General features: G+C 36.0%; 1 protein-coding gene across 3 annotated transcripts in view; it reads right to left on the bottom strand.

Annotated features, from left to right (window-relative positions):
* DIAPH2 (diaphanous related formin 2) overlaps window positions 1-21,257 on the bottom strand; it is a 953,573-nt gene that overhangs the window by 630,365 nt on the left and 301,951 nt on the right. For all 3 annotated transcript variants that reach the window (XM_070461796.1, XM_070461795.1, XM_070461794.1), the window contains 4 exons: window positions 18,047-18,111; window positions 14,876-14,980; window positions 8,222-8,524; window positions 6,458-6,572 (listed from right to left, as the gene is read on the bottom strand). In XM_070461796.1, coding sequence (XP_070317897.1) covers window positions 6,458-6,572; window positions 8,222-8,524; window positions 14,876-14,980; window positions 18,047-18,111 — 588 coding nt within the window. The remainder of the gene's footprint in view (window positions 1-6,457; window positions 6,573-8,221; window positions 8,525-14,875; window positions 14,981-18,046; window positions 18,112-21,257) is intronic.

Here is a 21,257-nt window from a genome sequence, read left to right as displayed (position 1 = left end):
TCAGGACAGTTTAGCACCATTGATCAGAGTTGTGCACTGAGACTGACATCTCTTTATTTTCAATTCATTTCCAAGAATATCTATATTATAAAGACAGACAAATTACATATTAATACTTTTTTTGGTGTTTTTTTCGCCAAACATATAAGATTGTGTTAACCAATCAAACAAGGGTGGTTATGTTGAAAAGCAGTCAGCTGATTCTAAGACTAACCAATACAATGCAAAATATGATCCTAGAGGAAAACGGCTTTTACATAAATACATCTGCAGACTCAATTCCACAATAAATTTGAAGCTAGCCTAATATCTCAAGCATTTAAAATGATCTTTATATGCATTTGAAATATTTATAACATCTCAATTTTCTGTTATTATTAAAGCTAAATTTAACTATAGAAATATATTATTGAAGAAGTCAAATTTTATTAACCTTCTATGTTTATTTCTTACATTTCCTCCAAGCAACATTAAAACCAAGGATATTCCTTACATCTTACACACAGAGTATCTTTGTTCTTCCTGAAGCCTCTAGAGAACCCTAGAAATTCTAATTAGAATTAGCAGTTATAACCTACATATTTTACTATTATTTCAAGCTTGGTTAATATTAACTGTCATTACTTTAACTAATATCATTATTACCTATAATTACTATAGGTTTTTAAGAAAAATGACACTATTATTATAACCTTAATGTTTATATGTCCCCAAATATCATCAGTATGAAGAATAAACAAAACTAGAAAACATATCCAAATTCCAACAGTTACATCTATGGCATATAGTCAAAAGTACAGTATGTTGTTGTGTTAGTCGCTGAGTTGTGTCAGACTCTTGGCAACCCTATGGACTAAAACCCGCCAGGTTCCTCTGTCCATAGAATTCTCCAGGCAATAATACTTGAGTGGGTTGCCAATTCCTTCTCCAGGGGATCTTTGACACCCACGGATCAAACCCAGGTCCCCGGCATTACAATCAGATTCTTTACCATCTGAGCCGCTAGAGAAGTCCAGGGTCTTTGCTAACTACCTGTACTATACGCATTTTCTTTATTAATACAGAGAGCATTTTGAAATCTACTTTGCCATACAGCATCATTAGGCTTGTTAAGAAGAGACTAAATATTGTAAGCATGGGGACACAGGATTGGGAACTAGAAGAAACTATAGAGATTAAGAATTCATACTCATCAGGATATTATCACATATTGTCTGGCCTACTGGCATTGATTCACAATCAATGGTCCATCATCTCTCTGTGAATTTCCATCACCTACATATCTGCCAAAGGCCTGCTCAATGGTTAATCATCAAATTATTGGGCCACTAAGGCTTAAAGAACAAAACCCCATTTCCTCTGTGTGAAGTTCACCTCAATACCTTCACTCCAAGTCCAAGACCAACAGGCTGTGCTTTCAACACAGGTTGCACTTCACCTTCCTACTATTTTGCTAATGTTGTTCTCTCCCTAGAAAGCCTTCTCTCCTTCTCCCACTATTGAAATTGTCCTTAAAACTCAAGGCCCAACTCAAATTATACTCCCTCTGGGGTCTCCATTTGACCTGCTCAAATTTAACTCTTTCCATTTTGTGCTCCCTTGGTTTTTAAAAAGTGGCTAGTCTAATATTTAATAAAAATTGATTAAATGGAGTATACCTCTTTCTCTATTCCTTACTAAATATGTTCCTTGATATCTAGATAAGACCTTATTCATTTATCTCCCTCCTATTTATTATAATACCTTACACATAGAATATGCGCATGTGTGCTAAGTCACTTCAGTCATGTCCAACCCTGTGTGACCCGATGGACTGCAGCCTGCCAGGCTGCACTGTCCATGGGATTTTCCAGGCAAGAATACTGGAGTGGCTTGCCGTGACCTCCTCCAGAGAATCTTCAAGACCCAGGGCTTGAACCCATGTCTCTTACGTCTAACCTGCATTTGCAGGCGGGCTCTTTACCACTAATGTCACCTGGGAAGCCCGTGATATAGATAGTGGATAACCAACAAATATAAATTAAATGAAATGAGAAATCCATCTTCTCCTAAAATAGAGATACTTCGAATTACAATAGGAAATTTAAAGTAATTTTCTCTACAACTCTAAGAATAAGTGATTCAAATAGAAAATATAATATGATGGTACTTCTCCATATTAAATATTTACACATTTATTTATAACAGGTATTAGAACTAGCCTATTTTTTTTAATTTTATTTATTTATTTATTTATTTTTGCATTCCAGTGTATAATTTTTTTTCCATTTATTTTTATTAGTTGGAGGCTAATTACTCTACATCATTACAGTAGTTTCTGTCATACATTGAAATGAATTAGCCATGGATTTACATGCACTCCACATCCCAGGCCCCCTCCCACCTCCCTCTCCACCCGATCCCTCTGGGTCTTCCTTAGTGCACCAGCCCTGAGCACTTGTCTCATGTATCCAACCTGGGCTGGTGATCTGTTTCACCCTAGATAATATACATGTTTCAATGCTGTTCTCTTGAAACATCCCACCCTCGCCTTCTCCCAGAGTCCACAAGTCTGTTCCATACATCTGAGTCTCTTTTTCTGTTTTGCATATAGGGTTATCGTTACCATCTTTCTGAAGTCCATATATATGTGTCAGTATACTGTAATGGTCTTTATCTTTCTGGCTTACTTCGCTCTGTATAATGGGCTCCAGTTTCATCCATCTCGTTAGAACTGATTCAAATGAATTCTTTTTAATGGCTGAGTAATATTCCATGGTGTATATGTACCACAGCTTCCTCATCCATTCGTCTGCTGATGGGCATCTGGGTTGCTTCCATGTCCTGGCTATTATAAACAGTGCTGCGATGAACATTGGGGTGCACGTGTCTCTTTCAGATCTGGTTTCCTTGGTGTGTATGCCCAGAAGTGGGATTGCTGGGTCATACGGCAAGAACTAGCCTATTTAAAACTTCTTTCTATTTAGCAATCTAAAGCAAATTTAAACTCAAGTGAAACATTTTTTTAAAAACACATACTAATAATGCTTTACAGTGCATTTAGGGAGAACAGAAATGTGAGATTTCCAAACCTCTTACAGGTGGAGGAATTTCCCAGAGGTTTTGGAACACTGGGTCTAAGAGTTTGGGAATTAGGTCTTAGAAATGAATATGTTGCTCCTTCCAGAATACAGCTAGGAGAGTAGCAAAGAGCAGCAGAATAGGGAAAAAAGTGGTGCCTTGGAGCTAGGAAAGCCAGGGCAGTGTGGTTTCAGTTCCCTGGAGCCACAGCCTCCAGCTGATTTCTTAATGATCCTGCCACCTACTGACCAAGTATGAATCAAGGCACTGCAATTGACAAGGAATTTCAACTGTTACAATTAAGATCAAACAATAGTTATTAAAATAAATGGAAGCATGTATCATTCTAGTTTGTTTTGACTATGTTATGAAATATGGGCTTCCCGGGTGGCTCAATGAGTAAAGAATCTGCCTGAAATGCAGAAGATGGAGTCGCAGGTTCGATCCCTGGGTCGGGGAGATCCTCTGCAGGAGGGCATGACAATCCACTCCAGTGCTCTTGCCTGGAGAATCCCATGGACAGAGGATCCTGGTGGGCTATACTCCATGGCATCACAAGGAGTCAGACACGACTGAAGCAATTGAGCACATGTGTGTTATGAAATATGCTATGATGCATAATTGTTCCTTTAAAGGTCCCTTCAGAAATAAATCTTAGTAAAAGTAATGGTACCCAAAGGTGCTCCCAATCAGATTTGGACTCAAATATTCAAAATTAGGGCTTCCCTGATGGTTCAGTGGGTAAAGAATACACCTGCAATGCAGAAGACACAGGAGACACAAGCTTGTCCCCTGGGTTGGGAAGATTGCCTGGAGAAGGAAATGGCAACCCACTTCAGTATTCTTGCCTGAAAAATACTATGGATAGAGGAGCCTGTTGTGCTACATTCCATGGGGTCAAAGAGTCGGACACAACTTAGTGACAGGGATTCAAAATTAGGAAAGTAGAAGTAGTAGTAATAGCACATAGAAAAATCAGAGAATCTGAGTTAAGGCAAATGGAAATGCAGAATTCTCAGCAGGGAGTACATGAGAGCCTTTACATAACTTTTGTTTGATTTTAATTTGGTTTGATTATCATTTAGCAACCAGAATAAGAATGGCTTCTACTCTAGCTCTACACACAGCATCATGTTAAATCAAAAGGAAAGGGGAATTGATATTTATCGAGTGCCTGCTATATCAAGCACCATGCTGGGTCCTTTAAATACATGACATTATTTAATTCTCATACTACTAGTTAAACATCAGCCTTTCTTATTTTATAGATGAGAAAATTCAGTCTCAGAGGTTACTAGTATCACAGCTGAAATATAAATATGTGACTCCATTTTCCCTGGGCTTTTCCCACTATACCACAATACCTTGAGAAACTCTCTAACGGATTTTATAGTAACCTGCATGTATCAAACTTCACTTTGTTCATTTGTAAAACAGAGTTCGGTTTAATCATTTCTAAGGTCCAGATGGACTCTAAAATTTTATGAAATATATAATTCTTATGGGACTCAATATAAATACATCAATAAGTAAAACAATAAATGCTCAATACAAAATGTGCAAAGAAGTAGAGGAAGAAGTTCACAGAAAAAGAGGTTAAAATTGCCTTTGAAGAGAAGAAAAACTACTACACTTTTAAGGAGTAAAAATTGTAACATGGATGATTTGCCATTTACCTCTGAGATAGGCAAAGGTTGTAGGCAAACAGGTACTCATACATTTTAGATGTAACACTATAAATGAATACAAACTCTTTGGAAGGAAATTTGGTAATATCTATCAAAATTTCATTTCATCTAATAATTTCACTTCTAAAACTTATCCTACAAATAAGTCCTATGTGCACAAAGATATATATGTAGATACATGTTCACTGCAAAATTGCTTGAAATAGCAAAAGACTGTAAATAATCTCAATATCCATTAATAGGTAATTGGTTGCATAAATTCAGACAGGGACTATATGACAAAATTCTATGCATTGTGTAAAAAGAACACAGTAGATAAACATAAACTACTGTGGAATAATATTCAAATATATAAAGTGAAAACAGAAAGAAGTAAAAAACAAAAAGTGATAAAAACATATATACTTCTATAAGCATAGACTATTTCTAGGAGGCAATATGAGAAATCAGTAAGAGTGGTTTTTTCTGGGGAAGAAGCTGTAAGTCTGGGATTGAAGTGATATGTTTACCATGCATATTTTTATTATTATTACTAATGCCTTCATATAAGCATGTTTTAGTTTTTCAATTAAAAAAAACAGATTATAATAAATAGTAATCTCTGGAGTCCTTGAAGAATCTTTTAAATGTGAAGTTTACAAGAGTAAATGAAGGAAAAAAAAACTTTTGCAGGAATTTTTTAAATGTCAAAATTCTTCAGAATACTCTAGTTCGCCCCAGATTTCTGTGTATGTGTGAGCTTCAATCTATGAGGAAAAACAGATACAGCACAAGCGCCTCCATTGCATAAGATAAGCTAGAAGGGCTGAACAGGAATAATTTTCACCTCCCCCTCTCTCTCTCTAATCTTCCAAAATTCACATTCTCACATTCCAGGGTATGTTGTGACAAATCAGACAAATGAATGGTAAAGGTGCTAATTCCAAGGGCATGGGCGTGTGGAATATATCAATTTCTTAGTTGTAAAGACTCACTCAGGCTGAAAAAACCTCCTACGCTCAAGTAAGCTATCAGTTCGGAAATAATTAGTAAAATAGCAATGTTAAAATAGCAAAAGTTCACAAATCATAATGATTCATTATGAGATTGAGAAGTTACCTACATAGTACCAAAATTAGGTGTGCCATTCATAGAGGTTAAGGACCTAATCATAAAAAAGGTGCTCAATTATCAATCAGTAAAATATATTTATTAGTTACCAGATTTTGATATTATTCCAGAAAAATCTGCGTATAGAAAAAAGTATAAAATTTCCTTAGAAACCAAATGGATTATTACAAACGTAACACTGTATAAGCACTATGAAACCAGTCTTACTTCAATTTCATGAAAACTTCTGAGTCCTTGCTATTCTGTTACATTATTTTCCCTTACACAGTTAATCAACAAATTCATCACCTTTGCTTCTCAGTAAAGATGATAACTTTATAACGGAGGAGTGTAAACAATAAAAAAATTAAAACGTTTTATTTTAAATCATAAAAATAAAACCTATATTTCCAGTTGAATAATACTTACGCAAAATAAAATTTAAAGGAAAAAAAAACCTATCATTTTTCAGTTGCTGGGTAAAATATAGTTAATAGGACAATCTAATATATTTGACTCTGACCCCAAACTATACACCTACACATTACTAGAAATTTTTAGCAAAGCACTGAATTCAACGTATCAGAGCAAGAACTTTATATTAAAAAAATAAAACATACCTTTCATCTGGGTAGCAAAATTCAGTGCCAATTTTGCAAACAGATCTGGATTTTCAAACTTCTCCTCCTTAACTTTCAACCAGAAACAATTCTCAGACAATTCTTTGGGTTCAATCTAAAACAAAAATAACAAAGAGAGGTCTCTAAATTATTACTGTGCATTTATTTTTTCAAAGAATTCACTTTCACCAAGGTTGAATGACATTACCTTTATTCATCAACCTACTAAATCAATTTTAGGATCTATCGAAACAACACTTTCTAAGTAAACATCATTAGGAATGTCACAGACTTCTATTGGTGTACAGAAAAGTACACAACAGCAATAGGCCATGTAGCAAATTACATTTTAAAAAATCTTCTACTTGAAGGAATCTTAAAAAATAATTGAGTAAATCCCTCCCCTCAACTTACATACATTCTTCTTGCTCCTGGAATTTTAATAATGGGGAAACTGAGACTGAGAAGAATAACTCTCCCATGTTTGCTGACTAGGTTGCAGACAATAACCATAACAGCTGACAATTACATACCTCCTATGTGTCAAGCACTCTTTTAAGTGATATCACATATTAATTCATCTCATCTAATCCTCTGAATAATCCTCTGAAGCAGGAACTGTTATTATCTCCATGTTAAAGATGAGGAAACTGAGCCCTAGGATGTTTCAGGAGCTGCCCAAGCTAGTAAATGGCGAAGATGAGATTTAAACTCGGGCAGCTTAGTTTTGCAGAATTGTGCTCTTAGCCACTGCACTGAAATCCAATATTAGAACTGTGCATCTTCCACTACATATCATGTTTTGTGTGATTGTAAGTGCCATTACACTGTATGCTTAACTGCTAAATGAGCATATCATGACATTTACACACAGATAACTGGGCCAGCAACTTCTGGATCCTATAGTTTGGTTGATCATGAGTAATAAAAAATAGCTACATTCCAAAAACATTTAGATCTCATTTACTCTTCTGAGCAAAGCACAAATATATGCTTAACTGCAAAACTGATTTAACCATTATTCTGATTAAACCAATTTAATATATCGATACTGTCAGATATCACTGATATGTTCTTGGAATAGCCATTTCCACAGATGATGGTCTATACAACTGTATTTTCACTACATTTAGTTCCTACTGAATGGTGACTGTGTCAATCTAGATAATAAGTTTTTCATAAGACATGTTATTGAATAATAATAAAACAAAATAACAGTCAATAAATCTTTCAGACATCATATAAGAAACAATTACTTTAATGTCTACACTGAATACTATCAGCGATTCCACACTATCTGAAAGTTTAAAACTAAAACAAAATTTCTAAGAACAAAAATAACTAAGATAAAAGGGCTCATTAATAAAAAGGTTATATTTAAGAATGTTATAGCAATTAAAGTTAACAATGGTAAAAGAATCAAAATTATTTTTCGTATACCATTTTCATTTTGATTTACCTTTCGCCTTCTATGTTAATTTCAAGTTACCTGTGGAGTTTCCAATTCTCTAGTTATGAAAGATGAACATAAGATGGGGAACTCACAAGCAAAAGCAAAAGAATCAATGGTCATGTTCTCAAATGTTACATGGAGTAATTTTGTGACCTCCCATGGACTGTAGCCTGCCAGGCTCCTCTGTCCACGGTACAGACATGACTTAGCAACTAAACAACAACCACAACAACGTATAGCAATACCGTCATTCACACGTTAATGACCAACTATGGCTAGACAAAGCCAAAAAACTATAATCATGGCATTACCTTTGACCAATTGATCCTCTTCATAGACACCTCAGGTGTATATACTTTTTTCTGCTTCATTCCATATGGCAGATCGAGGGGTATTCCCGGAGGTGGAGGAACTCCTCCAAGGGGAGGTGGCGGAGGAGGTCCCCCAAACAGTGGCGGTGGTGGTGGTATTCCAGGCATCCCAGGTAAAGGAGGTGGAGGCGGGGGACCTACTCCGGGTAGAGGTGGTGGAGGTGGAGGTGGAGGTGGGGATGGCCCAGCACCTGGCAATGGAGGTGGTGGAGGAGGGCCTGGAATTCCTGATGAACCATGTCCCTGAAATATACAATAAACCAATGGTTATTCAAATGTTTACAGAATAGCATAGTAGCAAAGAAAACTAATCAGTAGACATTTGTGGTTGGGTAGTTTAAGATTTATTTAATTTTGACAACATCTAAAGGCTTAAGAGTGAGTTTCCCTGGTGGCTCAGATGGCAAAGAATATGCCTGCCAATGCAGGAGACCTGGGTTCTATCCCTGGATCAAAAAGATCCCCTGGAGGAGAAGTGGCAACCTACTCCAATATTCTTGCCTGGACAATCTCAATGGACAGAGGAGCCTGGTGGGCTACCTACAGTCCAGGGTTGCCTAGAGTCAGACAAGATGGAGCGACTAACACACAAGGGCTTAAGAGTACATGAAAAAGACTTGCACAGATATTTGATAAGCATTATAAACCCTGAAGAATGACTAATTTTGCTAATATACTAAGGCTAGGAAAGGTGGCATGCTCAAAGATTTTGTGAAATACTGCTTCAAAACAACGAAAACTTACCTTTCATTATAAATTTATGAAAAGAAGTACGATGTATGGTTTGAGCCTGCTGGCCTAGTTGGTATGAACTGTCGCTATTGTTTAGTCACTCAGTCATGGCCAATTCATTGCAACTCTGTGGACTATTGCCTACCAGGCTCCTCTTCCCATGGGATTCCCCAGGCACGAATACTAGAATGGGCTGCCATTTCCTTATCCAGGGTATCTTCCCAATCCAAGGATTGAACCCTCATCTCCTGCATTGGCAGGCAGATTCTTTACCACTGAGGCACCAGAGAAGCCACATTGGTATGAATATAAGATGATTACTACAAAATAATAGATGTGATTCCTTTGGGTCCAATTAGCTTTACACAAAGTATCTGTCTCATAGCACTAGTAACTTAGCTGTCTTCTAATACCAAGAATTAACACAAAGTAACTTCCATTTACTGATTTAGAAGGCAGAGGAACCAGAGATCAAATTGCCAACATCTGTTGGATCATCAAAAAAGCAAGAGAGTTCCAGAAAACCACCTACTTCTGCTTTATTGACCATGCCAAAGCCTTGGACTGTGTGGATCACAACAAACTATGGAAAATTCTTAAAGAGATGGGAATACCAGACCACCTGACCTGCCTCCTGATAAATCTGTATGCAGGTCAAGAAGCAACAGTTAGAACTGGACATGGAACAACAGACTGCTTCCAAATTGGGAAAGGAGTATATCAAGGCTGCATATTGTCACCTTGCTTATTTAACTTATATGCAGAGTACATCATGCAGAATGCCAGGCTGGATGAAGCACAAGCTAGAATCAAGATTGCCAGGAGAAATACCAATAACCTCAGATATGCAGATGACACCACCCCTATGGCAGGAAGTGAAGAAGAACTAAAGTGCCTGTTGATGAAACTGAAAAGGAGAGAGAAAAATTTGGCTTAAAATTCAACATTCAGAGAACTAAGATTATGGCATCTGGTCCAATCACTTCATGTCAAACAGATGAGGAAATAATGGAAACAGTGAGAGGCTATTTTTGGGAGCTCCAAATCACTAAAGATGGTGACTGAAGCCATGAAATTAAAAGATGCTTGCTCCTTGGAAGAAAAGCTATGACCAACCTAGATAGCATATTAAAAAGCAGAGACATTACCTTGCCAACAAAAGTCCATCTAGTCAAAGCTACGGTTTTTCCAGTAGTCATTTATGGGATGGGAGAGTTGGACCACAAAGAAAGCTGAGCACCGAAGAATTGGTGTTTTTGAACTGTAGTGTTGATAAGACTCTTGAGAGTCCCTTGGACTGCAAAGAGATCCAATGAGTCCATCCTAAAGGAAATTAGTCCTGAATATTCAATGGAAGGACTGAGGCTGAAGCTGAAACTCCAATACTTTGGCCATTTCATGCAAAGAACTGACTCATTGGAAAAGATCCTAATGCTGAGAAAGATTTAAGGTGGGAGGAGAAAGGGTCAACAGAGAATGAGATGTTTGGATGGCATCACTGACTCGATGGACCCGAGTTTGAGTAAGCTCCGGGAGTTGGTGATGAACAGGGAATCCTGGCGTGCTGCAGTCCGCGGGGTCAGAAAGAGTTGGACACTGTCAGGAAGCATTTAACAAAAGGCTTCCTGTGTGCAGTTTTGGATCTGTCAGGAATCCTCTGGCCCTTATTGATTTCTGAATACTCAGGAATTAAGAGGAGAGGCACGCCTTTCCCGGGGCTGAGGAATCCAGGCATTTCTCATTACAGTGATAAGTACCCTCTTCTTATGAAAAGGTGATTGTCTGCGACTCTCTCTTTGATAGGGATTGTCTTACGTTTTGTAAGTCTGGAATTTTAATCTTTGTCTTTGCTGAGAATAACCACCTTGTAAGACAGTATATATGCCCACGCCATGTTGATTAAAACACCTTTGCTCCATCAGAGCTTTGGTCCCCGTGTCTTTCTTTCTATTCCTTCTTTCTGTCTGTCTCTCTCGCTCTCTCGCTCTCTCGCTCTCTATTTCTGGCTAATTCCTTGGAGCATGGAGGCCTGCTGAGCTCACTTTCTTGCCCGGGCTTCTAAGCCCCTCTCGAGAAGGCGCACTGCGCCTTCACCCTCTCGAGAGGGCGCCTGGTGCCCACGCGCAGCCGCGCGAGCTCTAAGAACAGGGCTCTATTGGCCTTCCGCATAAACCAGGGGATATCAGCCTCTTTCTCTCTCTCAATTTCTTATCGTCGACTCTAGACCACCAGGTTCCGGTCCATTAAAGGACCAACAGGACACGACTGAGTGACTGAACTGAACTTACATTTGCACAATAAATCCAGGTTTATCAATGTTTTTACATCTTTTTCATCCTTATAATAACCCTATAATGTAGGTTGGGCATTTTTATTTCACTCACCATTAACTCACTTGTTATACATGAGCAAACTGTAACTGCAAACAGGTTCAATGCCTAATCAAAGGTTGCACAGCCTGAAATGTGATTAAGATTTACATGTGGTTCTTTTCATATCTAATGCAGTCCTCTTTCCACTACAACAGACTAGCTCCCCATGAATGAGTGGCAGTTGTCTTGAGGGGAATTAACAGATTGCAGTATGAGGAGATTACAACTTGTTTCTCCCACCAGAAAGGAACTTCAAGCTCATTCTCTAATAATGATGCATGACAGCTAACAAAGATCATCCCATTCCACACTGTCCACTTTTTTGATAATTAATTTGAACCTGTTTCTTTAAACCATTACTGATCACAATGGTTCACTTTTCAAAATGAATATAAAAGTGAATTTGATCATTGTAAACTTTCCTAAGAAACTCCTCCAAAAGAATACACATCTTCTGCAATCCAGATATGACATTACATTAACTGAATGAAAAGTTTAAAATTATTAACATATGTTGGTATACTATTATTATTTGGGGAGAAGCTCTTCTAATCGTTCCTAATATGAATTTCCACCATGGACTACTTAACTGAGCTAAGCAAACTTAGAAATATCTTTACATAATGAATAATTGGAAACCTATTTTTGAATAATCAATTTTAAAGGACTGGCCCATCTTCAAGATTGTTAAAAATGAACAATCATAGGTAGACAAAAATGTTTCTAATATTTAATGCACATCATCCAAATATTTTATTCATATATATGGTTATGTGTGCATATACAGACATACAACTAAAGTGTTTATACACTTAAATGACAATCCTCTCCTGGAATGCAATCCCCTCCTGAGATTAGGAAGGATAGGAATAAAATATGTAAAATTCTTTTAATTTTATTTTTAATGTGGTGAAACTATAGAACAGTCTGACTTTCCAGTCTTGATTGAGATATCAAAGAAATTCTGGGAAAAATTAATATAATCTTTCTGAAAAGTTCAGTAAATTAGAAATGTACCCTACAAGTTTTCTGTATAAATGAATTTGTTGAATAATTTGAATATAAATGTGTATCCCATTTTTGGTATTAATAGACAGCAAAATGAAAGTAATACTTTTATGTAAACATCAAGTTTTGTCTCTATGAGATCGTTATGATATGAAACTTGTGTAATCACAAAAATGCTATTACTTTAAAATAGCTCTTTTTTAACTCAAGCTACATATTTACTACTCAAGCTAAATTTAACAAATTTAATTAAGAAAATCTCCAATGCTTCTATAAAATACCATCCAGCCTTTAAAAATCAAATCATATGAGCCCTTTGCTTCCCTGCTACGAACAATTAATTAGGAATAGAACAACTAAATGAGACCACAATAGAGAATTAAGAATTGAATAAACAAATAAACATTCACTATTTGACACAATGTAAGGTGCACTGCAAAGTATTGAAGATCAGTTAATGATAAATAAGCAAGCACATGACTAAATGCTAAGGCCCTGCGCTAGGAGTAGTCGGGACTTTAATAAGAACAGAAAGTATAGACACTGTCCTCAAGGTGCTTATGCTGATTTGAGTGTTCTACAAAACTCTAAAACTAAAAGTGTTAGTCACTTACTTGTGTCTGACTCTTTGAGACCCCATGGACTATAGCCTACCAGAATCCTTTGTCCATGGAATTCTCCAGACAAGAATACTGTAATGGGTAGCAATTCCCTTCTCCAGGAGATCTTACCAACCCAGTGATCAAACCCAAGTCTCCTGCATTGCAGACAGAGTCTTACCATCTGAGTCACCAGGGAAGCCCAAAAGTGAAGTTCAAAGAAATTCCCGAACAGAGTTTTGGGTGACGCTTTTCAAAGGCTGTCACACTGAGCTATTCTCGAAAGGAGATGTTTCACTGGCAAGAAGCAAGGAAGGGAGGGCATTTCTGAGAGTGAATAACTGAAGCCAGCATTTCTCAACCAGCATTTCTCAATAGTTCCATGAACACTATTTTGCAGGAGATGTTAATAGGTGTTCTAAAATAAAGGGTTCCTTGGTTAAAAGAATTTGGGAAACTGTAGGAAAAAGAGACAGGTTTCTTCAACATAAGCCATCTCAGACCCTTAAGTATGCTAATGAGAATAATCAATCTCCAAGAAGAACACTTCAAGTGTACCAAATTTACTGGACTATGGAAAGCTTTCCTCCTGAAAAACCTATTAGCATCTCTGTAACTAATGCTGGGAAATGCTGGCAGAAGGAAATGTGTGGAGAGGGTAAATTCTAAATGTGAAGGGAAAAGAGGTGACTTAGCTGCAAGAAATGATGGAGTTAACGGAACAGAGATGAGGCTGCAAAGGGGAGATAACGGGGAGTCCAGGATAGAAGAGCTTCAAATTCCTAGTAAGGAGATTTTTTTTCTTTAATCCTGAATGCAACAAGCAACCATTGAACATATTAAAGCCTGGAGTGACAATAATTAGGGAAGTGTTTTAAGAAGATTAAAGACCATAGGCAGGGCAGAAAGTTAGGAAATACTGTAATATTCCAGGAAGGACAGAATGAAAGAGCAGCCCTCAGGAGTTCTGGGTTTTGATGCAAAGGAAAAAAAAAAGAGAAAGAACTGACATAAAACCATGACCAGCTTAATTTATTTGGAGGCAAACAAAGGCCAAGACAACTCTGGTTTCACAATCGAAAAAACTGGTGGTAAATTTTAAATAAATAAGAATGGAGACAAAGCTGGTTTGAGGAGAGAGAAGTGAAGTAAAATCTCTCAGTCATGTCTGACTCTTTGAGACCCCATGGATGGGACCACAAATAATGGGTTGGATTTCAACATGCAACAGGACCCACCTATGGGTAATGTGGAGTACACTGGTGACTTCTGAAGTCACTTTTAAATAGACTGACAGAAATAGACCTAGTCAATCAACAAACATCTACTATGCTAAGAACTAAATTTATATTTCTTTATATTCATTTAAAAACTATGTTGTGCTGAAATTACTCAATCAGCTCTATAATTTAGACATCATAGTTAAGATTTTAAGTGTATATGGGGGTTTTTCTCATAGGGAATATAGGGGGAAATGTAAAGTTTATAGATTTTGAAATTATGGTAGTCAAGATTTAAAGAGATCTCAAAAAGCTTTGGGCATAATTAAAATTAATGAGCATTTCCACATTCCTTTTGAAAGAAAATACTAAGCATTCAACTTTTCAAATCATCATGAAAATTTCATCTCAAAAAGAGTCTTGCTTGTGTAATATATTCTGTTAAAAATATCCAGGGCAGTTTATGCAACCAATGCCTTATTTTTATCCAAACATTAAGATGATTTATTGTCCTAGAAAATCAAATCTGTAGTTATTTCAGTTAAAATGGGAAACTGCCAAAAAGTCTGCTTCTGGTCACAGTTTTCCTCCCATCGAACAAGATAATTTTCTACCATCGAACTCACTGTGACATGACACAAAGTCTGTATCTTGTCTCATTACCTGGGTTCGAAGTTGCTGGATTTCTGTTTCAAGTTCTTTGATTTTTTCTTCTCTTTTTTGAAGCTCAGCTTGAGCTTCCTGTCGAGCCGTGAATTCTTCATCAAACTGCAATGATCATCACCATAAATGTACACTTAGTAATGCAATTTTGAGAAAGCTTTAAACATTATGTATTAAATAAGTGGAGTGTCATTTGCTTCTTAAATTTCCAAGGTCACTCAGAAAATCAGAGCTCTTGATTATTTTTATAGCAATTAAGCACCTCTGTGGAGATAGGGTGTTAGTAGAGGAGAAATATGTCCCTAACACAAGGTAAATAAATCCATTTTCACTTCTGAAAAAAAAAAATACAAAACAAAACTTTAAATGCTGGACTAAGAGGGCTCCCTTCATATACAGCAGACATTTCTGTTGTTTTGTTATTGAAAGCTAAGTTTTAGAATTGTGGTTTTTTTAATGTTCCATCCCATACTTTTAAGTGTATTTAATTAGAAAATGAAACCTAAAAATTAGGCATCAAGCAATCCAACTCTTTAAAAATATATTTAATCCTGAAAAGAGATAACACTTCTAGAGTGCTCACATGAATGCATATTAATACAAAATAGACTATTTGCATTACAGTCTTAACTGTAGTAAAATAATTCAAAAAGTGATTCTCCACAAAATCTGACATTAGAATGATATATGCCATAACAGCACTGTCATTCAGGCGGTTAGCCAAAACACCTGTATAGAATGTTATAATAGGGCAAATGAGAGGTTCAGTTACAGAGTGGCAAACCAAAGAGACCATCAGATGGTGACTACCCTCTTACTGCAGGCTGCCCAGCCCTTACCTCAGTCAGATCTCTGACCCAAATAAGCCTACATACTATAAGTGAATACCACTCACGTCCAGCTACAGAGCATTTGCCCTTTAGTGCATTGTCACCGTCACTTCAAGTCATTTAGAGGTCGACACATTATTCCAATATGTTATTTATGTTTTTTAAAGTGATATTTCTTACTACTGAGAACTGTCTTTAGAGTCTGTAGAACAATTAAAAAAGTGAGTCCACTGTCAATAAATATTCCTCCTTATAGTACATTTGACGTTTGGAAATCATAAAATGCTATTCAGATCCAGTCTGAAGAAAGAGCAAATTGGATAATAGTGTTTGGGTCAAACCTGCCAACTACTTACTTCTTTTATTCATCTCTATTTGAATCCCAGGAAAATGTCCCACAGAGGTTGGTCCAAATCATTTCTAATCTCTTTACATTTCAAACCTATTCCAGATCCTTCAGTTTCAGCAAATGACCTTATTTCCTAGGTCACTAAGAACGTGGAGCTTTTTCAACTTCATTAGTCTCCCTGTTAAGATTGATCTGAATTTATACTATCAGACTCCTTACCTGTGTGCTTCTCAAACATGCTGTCCACACAAGCACACTGTGTACAATTTTGCTCTACGAACGGTTTATTAGTACACTTAAGGAGAGGCACACAACGTTTCTGCTTATAAGTTAAAATGATCTTTATCTGTAAACCCACAGAGTAGGAATAGGAGAAGCCTGAGTTACGTGAGCTGGAAGACTTCTTACGAGTCCACTAACCTTATTCTCTCCTTTTAATGATGAAGAAATTAAGATCTAAGGAGAGTAAATGGCTTACTTAAAGTCACAGCTAATTAGCAGAAATGCTGAGATCAGATCTTATACCTACTGCTTCTCATTCTAGCTATTCCCGCTCCACCCCCCACCCCCCCCCCTTTTTTTTTTACTACTTTGTACTGCCTCTTCAAATCACCCTGAATAAGAGAAGGCATGAAGACAAGAACTGGGAAATCATACAAGATTTCATTCTAAATTCTGGTGAGAAAAAAATAAATAAATAAAAATAAATTTTGATGAGGAGAATGAAGCATCAAACACTGAAATTTCTTTATTATTTCAGGACTCCTTTTCCAATAATAGATGCTTACAGAAATTTTTACCAGATAGATCATCACAACTTGCTCCAGTCTTGTGGTGTCTAATCACAGCACCAGAGACAAATTAAAGAGTTCCTAAGATTTTCAAAGGGAATTTTAAATATGCAACTTAAAACAAGGACATTAAGAAATATAAAGGTCTACTAATCAAAAAGTGTGCATTTTCTTTCACTAGTATAAATGACAGCTTCACACAAACATTTTATGCCCGCTTTATGGGCAACATTTTATGCCCACACTCTTAAAATCCATTCTAGTAACTAAAAAAGCAAAATCATCTCCTCAGATGCCCTGAAGTAATTTCAGTAATACTCTATAGTTTCTAGAGTGATAACAAAAGCGATTATCTAATCTCCAAGGTAAGTCATAACGTTGAAGAGACAGCAATATGTAAGCAATTTATCTTGCTGTCATAAGGCTCAAAACTGGAGAGCTTTTAGACTTGGGCTTCAATCCTTCTCCTGCCATCAGGAGGAGAGAGATACTGTATTAATGCTTTGTAGGGTCTAGAACCATAAAATGCAACTTTTGGTAGAAGCTTATAAAATTGTAGCTAAGTTTTCAGGAAACAAGAGATATCTGAGATCTAAATTAAATTCAGGTATTCATAATACTGACATTTACATAAGGCATTACACAAAGAAAGAGGAACCTCAAATTCCACCAAGCCTACATACATGAAGTAGCAGCATCATTTCAAAAATGATAATTATAAAATTCAAAGATAAGTCTAAGCAGAGAGAGACAGAGAAAGAAAATACTACATCATTTTGTTGCTACCAAGAGCACTGACTTAAAGAACATGACAGATAAGATTAGGTAAACATCTTGCAGTTCTCCAAGGAACTATTGTTAAGTCAGAGCTGCAGGAAAGCAATGGGAAAATGTGGTTTTGGTTGACTATTTCTAACTATATGCTTCTAGCAACCTAATTTTATTTCATTTATCACTTTACTAGGATATGATTAGTGTTTTTCTTTCATACTGGATTAAAGGTGGTGAGCAGGGAATGGTAGCAACATTATCTTATCAGGAAAGAAATCAATATTCTGTGGTTGTGTCTGAATTTAAAAACATAAAGGACTATGTAACTGAAATAACATGTATAAGGCCTCGCATAAGGAAACAAGGTAGAATACGTATTGTGATTAACTTATACATTTAATAATTAAGGCCAATATTTTATAAGCCTTACCTTCTTTGAAAATTCTGCTGCTTTTTGTTCACTTTCTTCAACTTTTGCCTTATTCACACAAGAATCTATTAAGATTGACCAAAAATGATTAGAAATTATTTAATTGGACCACTAGGCAAATAACGGCTGCCAGCCTATAATTCTACTACGGAGACTATCATTACTATGTCAACTAATGTTAGAGGGAAACTGATTTATACTACACATAAAACATAAACTGCCAGATTTTCTTTCTTTTGTATACTACCTGAACTCAATGATAGTATTGTTGAGGCATAAAACCAAGCATCCAAGAATATATTTGACACAATCATCATCATTTAAGTGTATTCCACTATTTACCAACTTTATCTGTCACAGAACTCATTAAAAATACTTTGTAGCTTATTATGGGTAGAGAAGTGCCAAAGAACTATGGTTAAGATTATTAAGGCTCAAAATGACTCAAAAGAAGACTAGAGGGGGAGGTACAACATACAAAGATTTCACTTGAAGAAATTCGAATCAGGGGCAGAATATATTATGTAAATAAGAAAACAAACATCAAACTTCTCAGGTCTCATCAAACACTCCAGAATGTAAGTAACTGAAGAATCCACTTTGAGAAACATTCTCACTATTATATATACAGTCTATTGTATATACCAATTCCCAACCATGTTATACCTATTTATTTACCTAAAAGAAATGAAAGCATATGTCTATACCCAGACTTGTATGTGAATGTTCATAGCAGCTTTATTTATAATAGCCAAAACCTACAAAAAAAGCAAATGTCCACTAACAATAAATGTATAAACAGATTGTGGTATATCCATATACTGAAATAGCATTCAGTTATAAAATCGAATGATACTTGGAATACCACAACACAAATGAATCTCAAAAAAATTATGCTGAATTAAAAAAAGCCAAAACAGACAGCACATGCAATATGCTTCCTTTTACATAAAATTTTAGAAAATCAAACTAGTCTATACTGAGAGAAGGCAGATCAGTGATTATCTCAGGATGCAGAGAGGTGGGGAGGCATGGGAAGGAAAAACTACAAATGGTAACAGAAATTCTAGGGGATGACAAAGATGCTTATAATCTTGACTGTGATGATTTTAAAGGTACACACGAACATCAAAATTTATCCAATTTTACCCTTAAACATAAGTTTTTTTCATATATCAAGAATACCATTAATAAAGTTTTTTATTCTTTGTAAATAAACAATGTGTGGCTGGAGCAAGGCAACCAAAGAACAAATTGAGAAATGGTTAGATCAAAGAGGGGTCAGATCTGTGCTGTGCCGGCAATGATTGGTAAAGAGTTTCATTAAAATTTCAATGGGAAGACATTGAAGAAATTTAGGCCACGATATGATCTGATTTATAAAAAAAAAATACTAGACTTACAGACCTGTGAAATCAGAACAGACTCTATCCTCCTCAAGTTCAGCTGAGCTTAGAATAGAGATCCATATATTTCCTAGAAGTTCTTGAAGCACCTGTTAATTTGTGTGTGTGTGTCTGCTAATGAAAGTTTCACAGCCTTTATTAGCTACTCAAGACCTCTGAGCATCAAATATTAAGAGCTACACATATATTTCAGTAATCTGAATTTAGAGCTGAGGTAACTGAAGCCTAGAGAAGCTGTATGAGGTCATAATGGGTTTTTAATACTATGTTCTCTCAACTTATCCCTTCATGTTTTCTCACCTCACTGCTCTTGATAAAGGGGATACATTCCTAAGTACCTGGCACACAGTATATAAAACAAATATCTATCTATTTTGGCTAACAAAATCAACATTTAGTGTGTATGTGCCAACTATGGTCCGCAATAGATAAGCCTATTTAAATATTTGGAAATAGTCCCTTTAACTCTCTCAACAAATATGAAATAAACCACTGAGTTTATTAAGCTCAGGGAAAAAGACGCAGTGATGCCAGCATTCACATTAATTGTAGGCACAAGGTACACTGGCACAAGCTTTCTGAAAAGCATTTAGCCTTTCAAAGTTCATACCCTCACTTTAGAGGAATCAATCCTAAGGAAATATTGAGAAGAAGCCAAATATTTATATTAAGAATGCCCATAGCCAATTCATTTATAATTGTAAATACCTGAAAACAATCTGTATGTATAATAAGGACTAGTCAAGACAATTATGATATTCTACAAAACGGAATATTATATAGACATACAAAGTCAGACTTTGAAAGGTTAATATTGAAACATTCTAATAATATAATGCTCCATGAAAAATTATCATGTAGATAGAAGAGAAATGGATGGAGGAAGAGAGAGCAAGAGATAGACAGAAATGGAGATGAAGATGGAAATAAGAAGATGTACTGAGCTGAAAAGTAATGCTGAAATATATTGAGCTTGAAAAGTATGATTGGTGGTTTATTTTATCACTTACATAAGTCTCTAGACTGCCTCTAATAAGTGAGCATGAGTTTTACAATCAAGAAAAGAATTATACATGATAAATAACAAGGAATTCATCTGAATATTACTGTGAGTCTTCCTATGCTATGGAGTGAAGAATAGCATTCAACAGCATTTGTTTTCCATCTTTAAGACAAATGAGTTCATGCTTAAATCTTAGCAATAGTGATTTTGATTAGGTATAAATAAAATGACTTAACTATAGGTCATATGATATAGTATATTTCATAAGAGAGGCTGCCCATCGTCCTTCAGTGATTATTCCAGAAAGGGTAGCTAGTTACCGTCTCGGAGGATAAAAGGTCATTTCCTCAGCAATCCAAGTAGATGAACATGATCATCTCAAATTCTTTCCCAGCTCTAAGGTCTATGAAAATATAAACTGATCTACTTTCATAGAATTAAAACAGACATGTATATGTATGGCTGGGTCTCTTTGCTATTCACCTGGAACTATCACAACATTGTTAATTGGCTATATCCCAATACAAAATAAAAAGCTTTAAAAAAAAAAAAAAAAGAAATACAGGCGAATTTAGTAACTTAAGACCTTTTTGTTTAAAAAAGGTCACCTGTATTTCTTTTTCTAGGACCTGAACACTAACATGGCATTACTAATTAGACCCTACTGTATACATGATTTACACAAAACCACAAAGGTATCAGCATAAACTTAACGGATTTGAGTCATCTTTCTGAAAAGCAAGGCACTGACCCCCAATATAATGTCTGTTGGTACAGCATTGATTTTAAACTCAAGTGTTGA

This window comes from Odocoileus virginianus, chromosome X (genome assembly GCF_023699985.2).
Source record: "Odocoileus virginianus isolate 20LAN1187 ecotype Illinois chromosome X, Ovbor_1.2, whole genome shotgun sequence".
NCBI lineage: Eukaryota > Metazoa > Chordata > Mammalia > Artiodactyla > Cervidae > Odocoileus > Odocoileus virginianus.
Note: the sequence above shows the minus strand (reverse complement) of the source record. Positions and strands in the feature narration are given on the sequence as shown.